We start from the raw sequence: 5,872 nt of genomic DNA on the forward strand, positions 1-5,872 counted from the left end.
TTTTGATAAATGTTGTCATAACCTTTGTTTCCATGATGCTAAAGTTCTATTGTTTTTTTACAGTCTTACTACTTTACATTTACACACAAGTAGTTCCTGGTGTTTTGTGCAGTACTAATTATAATTTGGTTGTATGTACTCAAATACATGTGTAGCATATTTTAATACAAAATATTTAATATTAATTTGAAAAAACAAATAACCATAATTATTAAAAAATATATTTTTTTTACAAAAAAACAAACAATTTAATATAATTTACTCTCTCTCACTCACACACACAATAGTAAAAAAAGAGAAAAAGCTTTATTTCACTCCTGCTCTGCCTGTGTACTTCATCACTATTTAAACCACCACCATGCCACCACCACACCAACTCTAATTTTCACCACATAAATATTCTTGCAGGTTGCTTCATATTCTGCCAGCATTCATAACAATGGATGCTCTCACCTTGCTAAGATACTGGAAGGGTAACATTCATGGCGGTGATAAAACACCTACCAATGCTAACGTCACCACCCCCACCCCCACCCCCACCCCCACCGGCAACACCACCACCATTGTTACCGGCGTCAGCAGTCACGCTTCAGAAACAGAAGACGACGAGACTGATGATAACGGACCGTTTTTCGATATAGAGTTCAGTCTACCTGAACAAGACGAAGCAAGAGAAGCAACAGATGGTGATCAAGAAGATTGTGATGGATCTGAATCATCTGATGAGTTGAAACTGACGGTAATGTCCGGTTCAAGCGGTGATAGTATGGCCGTGTCAGACTCTCCGTCGCATGAATTGTTCTTCAACGGAGGGTTTGTTCCGGTGGACCGGACGACCGAGATAAACCCAAAGACACCGCAGTTTCATAAACCGATCATGAAATCAGCCACAAAGTTTCGAGTTATGATGTTGAAGTTCCGGAATCTGAAAATGAACACCGAATCATCAAATGAAGAACCAACGGAGTCGAAAACAGAAGTGCAGAAACAAGATCAGACCTGTACCGAAGCGAGTGGTAACTCGATGACTGTAAAATTCAAAAGACGAACCAGCTCAAAACCTTCGAAAAAACGACAACACGAGAACGAAACGTGTTCCGAATCATTCGAGGACAACAAGTTTTCCAAAGAGACGATGCGGAAATATTTACGAAAAGTGAAGCCACTATACGTTCGTGTTTCACAGAAATACGGCGAGAAACTGAAGTTCAACGGAAATTTAACGTTTCCGGGAGTCATTAAGCAAAATTCAAGCCCATTATCTGCAACAACAACAGATGAACAAAAAGATTCTTCGGAAACAAACCCTAGGAGAGAGAAACAATCAAGTAGTTCTGAAGTGGAACAAGCAGAACCACCGCTACTAAAGAGTACTGGTAAAGCACTGAAACAACAAGGTAATTTACCTGCTGGACTTCGTGTTGTTTGTAAGCATTTCGGAAAAACCTGGTCTGCATCAACAGCAATCGCCGCCGCAACCGCCGCCGCGGCTCCGGGTTTACCACCGTCAAACCGTCGAGACGATACGTTACTACAACAAGAGGACGGTATTCAAAGCGCTATTCTATACTGCAAGAAATCATTCAAAGGTTCAAAAGGTAAAAGTAATAATAAATCGAGTTTTGTTTTGGATATTTTTTAATTTGTGTTTCTAATTTTGTTAAAAAAAAAATTCAGATTCTGATGGTATGTTCGAGTGATGTGGCCGGAAAAGGTGAAAACGGTTGGGTTTCCGGTGCGGCGGAGGTGTAGGAGTTGAAGAAATGATGACGTGGCTGGTCAAAAAGTGGGATATTTGGGTATTTGATGTTGATTGTGATAGAAACGAGGAAGAAATGAGTTCTCCATCATCAACGATCAATCAAGTAGGGATTAATGGGATTGTAAAGCTTTTGTTGTTTTTAAATGTTTGTTTATATTTTATATTTATTTTTATTTATTTATTTATTTATTTATATGATTATTATATTGTTGTTTTTCAGATGATGTTTGGTATGTGATATAATTTGGTTTCATTTATTAAATTCTTTTTAATTTAGTTGTTTCTTAATCGTGTATTTAACTTCTGATAATCTTGAATTCTATATTTTATTATAAGGCTTGGGTGTGACATAACGTGTTAACTAGCGTTGTACACTACTCTTTTTGAGTTGTTTGTTAACATGTTGACGCTAGCATTGTACGCTACTCTTTTTGAGTTATGTTAATATTTTAGTGGATTGTTAAGAGATTAAATTTTTTTATTAAAAATGAGAAAAAGTAAGTAATGCAACACCTAGATAAAGTTAAGGAGGTTAAAGTATAAAGGTATGATACATTTAAGGAGACAATTTCTCTTTTTTTACGTTCATTTTTAAGAGTTTAAAGTGCAAAATTGTTTTGTGACTACCTTAATTTTATTTTATTTTTATTTTTTATAAATACATGCCAATCATGTACTTAAATAAAAATAATAATGAATAATACTGATTATAAATACTTTGAAGTTAAACTATTTTTTAACGGCAAATTTGAATTACTGACAAACCATTGAAGTATAATTGTGCCACCACCAGAACCATCGGATCATATACATCTCCACTAACCAATAATGCTGCTTATACACTAATTCAAGGAGAAAACCAAATAAATCTGTGAAAAAACCCTCCCTTTATCTCTTTAACTAAATTCTCATAACCTTTTCTATTTATAAGATTTCATATTTACTTTATTTTATAAACTTTTATTAAACCTCACATCTATATGGCATTTCACTAGTTAATTGTTCAAGCTTTTTACCGGAGTCTTTGTTAGTATATTGTGTTCTCCCGCATGCATCACAGACACCCCTCTAGTATATATATTAAAGCATCTATTTGTAACATCCCGAAACGGGTTTGGTAATCAAACTCCGTTAACACTAAAAGACGGGTAAAGTACCGTTAGTAGTAAAAATAACCCGGTAAATATTTGGATTTAAATAAGAAATCCTAATATTAAATACAAGCGAATCAAAGTTTTAAGGAACTGAGTTTATAAGAGCCCGAGTTAACGGGACTTAAAATAAAACGAGTTATAACTCCCGGGATCCACCAAGTAACTAGGAATATTAACCTAGTTAGTTAGTGTCTTGACATAATAGAACGAATATGGTTAAAATACCCTCTAAATAACTTGTGTAAAGTTGAGGAACTAAACATGGGCAAATGTAATGAAGTTTAATTAAATCAAAAAAAAAAAAACACAAAACACATATACGTGTGTTGATGTCTGCGATTTCATCGGAGCCACAAGGAGCTCTCAAAACTCAACCCTAAACTTCAAGAAATTCATCAAATTGAAGGGGCAAATCAAGCCCGAATCGAAATCCAAGCATAGATTAGTGATCACCTCAGTAAAGGGATCATGAGGTATGCGAAATTTTACTATGTGGCTCCATCTTAAATTTTAGATGAACTTGTGAGATTCGAATCTGAGCTTGCATGTTCGTTGTTTGGATGAAATTAGGGATGAAACTATGTCTAGGAGTAAACCCTAGTCATTTATTTGTTGAATTGATGTTCATGGTTGTGAATTCATGATCATACACTCATGTGTCAAGTGGGTTTTGTAGAATTATGCTAAACACTAGAATTATCTTTGTTAACCTAGTGTATTTGAGCTCCATGAAGAAAATCCAGAATTTTTGATATAAAAATTTGACATGAACATGTGACATGATGCTTAAATTTTGGCTAAATAGTTAGTCAATAACTTGATTATGAATTATATGAAATCATGCACACTAGGTGTTTGTTAAAATGCCTAAATGAAAACTAAAGTGCTGAAATTGTAAATGAAATGCGTGATTGCCAAACTCGATTTATCCCGTATGATATGGGGTAATATGAATTCTAATCATGATGTTGATTTAGTTCAAATGGTATTTGTCATATGGATAACGGTAGTTAACTTTTAGAAAGTTAAACTAACCAAAGATGAAGTCGAATGGTAGATTCGACATAAAATTTGTAAGACGGAATAGTCGAAGCTAATAATGACTAAACTAACCATCTTACGGATTATGATGATAGTTTGACTCATGACAAGCTAGATGGAGGCTTGGGAGGAAGCGGGTCAAACGAAACAAGAAAGAAGAAAAGGCGTAACTTGGATACAAGGTAAGTGAATCTTACACTTCTTTTGTGGAATACCTATACATTCTACAAGTTATGACTATGATATAGATATTATTCGAAATATGGTTTCCGACGCGTATCGATACGGGTCGGAACAAACATAAATGATAAAGACCATGGTTCATGGTAAAAAGGGCGAAACGGTAAATTAGTCATGTAATGACTAAGAATTTATGAGTCTTCGTTAAGATTACCTTATAGTGTAATCTAATAATAATGATAGGAATATGATGGTAATTAGTCGCGTGTTGACAAACGTAGTTAAAGTTAAAAGATACCCTATGGCATAAGCCGAAATGGGTTAAATAACGAAAATGGTAAATTTATATGTATACCATTCAAATACAAATGCAAAATGTTTGGTCGTTTAGACCAAACGGGTTAAATGGTGATTTTAGCGCCATTTGACAAATAACGACTAATAAGTATTGTCAAGTCAAATGCTCACAGGATAAAAAAATGGCTTACGGAAGTTTGCATTTGCTATAAAATTAGCAAAGTCATTAATGCAAGGTATTAAAACGGGTCAATACTTGACCCGAGCCAGGTACGCATATTTTGAATTATAGTTAGAAGTAATATGATGGTCAAATATTAGTGAAAGCCCTTTGTCGTAATATGAGGGACTGTAATTGACCAAAAAGCCCTTGTTGGGTAAATCGGGAAAACGACCTTTAAAAGTTGTTTGGGAACAAGCATTTTGATAAATAAAATCTTTATGATAAGTATAAAGAGGCACGATACGGAACCTTAGCGTCCAATGAATTCAATTGAGTATTTTTTTTTTTTGTAAAATGGCAACCGAGGGGTAAAACTCGGAAATAAATGGTCTACTACGCTAAATCCATCACATATATAATGTGGTGGAAGACAAGTTGATAATTAAATGTGGCGATAGGATGTAAACCAAGAAGAATCGTGAGTTAAGCTTGAAGGTGTTTAAATACCCTTAACGGGTCAAATTGAATAGATATGCAAAACGGGTTTGAAATACATAAGAAACCCGTAGTTTGAACCTTGAATAATAATAAATATATATAATTTGAGGTCCATGATATTTTAAAGGTAACAAACAAGTTTGTTTGATAAAATCATGAATGGGTCAAAAAGTGTCATAGTCGAATTTCAAGACGAGAGCTTGAAATCTAAATTCTTGTGAATTCGGATGTCGGGTTTTAACTCCATAAGATGGAGAATTTAATTACGAAAGCGTAGGAAAAAGAATCACGCAAAACGGACATCTAGATCAAAAGTTATGAAGCTTTGAAGTTAAAATTTTGATAAAAAATGGAGCTGGGCAATGCAGCAACAAATAAAATAACTTGCTGTCAAAGAAAGGGCTAGGTGGGGCGTCTAGCCCCCCCTGAATCCCAAAAATGTTAAATTTTGTTTGTTTGACCCATATAACTTGTTTAAACTTGTTATTTAACTATTAAAACTAACTTTTAAATTGGTTTTGATCATAGGTGAATGTCAAGAGTGCCCGGATGAAGATCAAGCTCGATGAGAAACCGAACACGATAAAATACAAGCTTCCGCACGGCGTTACGTCGTATCTTATAAACGACGAATTCAATTACATTAAGTTGTTCTAGTTTTAAATTGTAAAACTTTTAGTAAACTCGTATTGTCATACGTACTGTAATCGTATAAACATGTATTTATACGAAACTTATATAAAATATCGTATTAAACAAGCAAGGGTGTTACAGTAT

At 34.3% G+C, this 5,872-nt stretch overlaps 1 protein-coding gene across 1 annotated transcript; it reads left to right on the forward strand.

The window, feature by feature from the left end:
- The first annotated feature begins 250 nt into the window (after positions 1 to 250).
- LOC110920267 (probable membrane-associated kinase regulator 2) lies at positions 251 to 1,975 on the forward strand. The gene is made up of 2 exons (XM_022164490.2): positions 251 to 1,598; positions 1,678 to 1,975. Exons 1-2 carry the CDS (start codon positions 440 to 442, stop codon positions 1,698 to 1,700), a joined length of 1,182 nt encoding a protein of 393 aa, XP_022020182.1. The 5' UTR covers positions 251 to 439; the 3' UTR covers positions 1,701 to 1,975.
- Positions 1,976 to 5,872: the final 3,897 nt, after the last annotated feature.

This window comes from Helianthus annuus, chromosome 2 (genome assembly GCF_002127325.2).
Source record: "Helianthus annuus cultivar XRQ/B chromosome 2, HanXRQr2.0-SUNRISE, whole genome shotgun sequence".
Taxonomy (NCBI): Eukaryota; Viridiplantae; Streptophyta; class Magnoliopsida; order Asterales; family Asteraceae; genus Helianthus; species Helianthus annuus.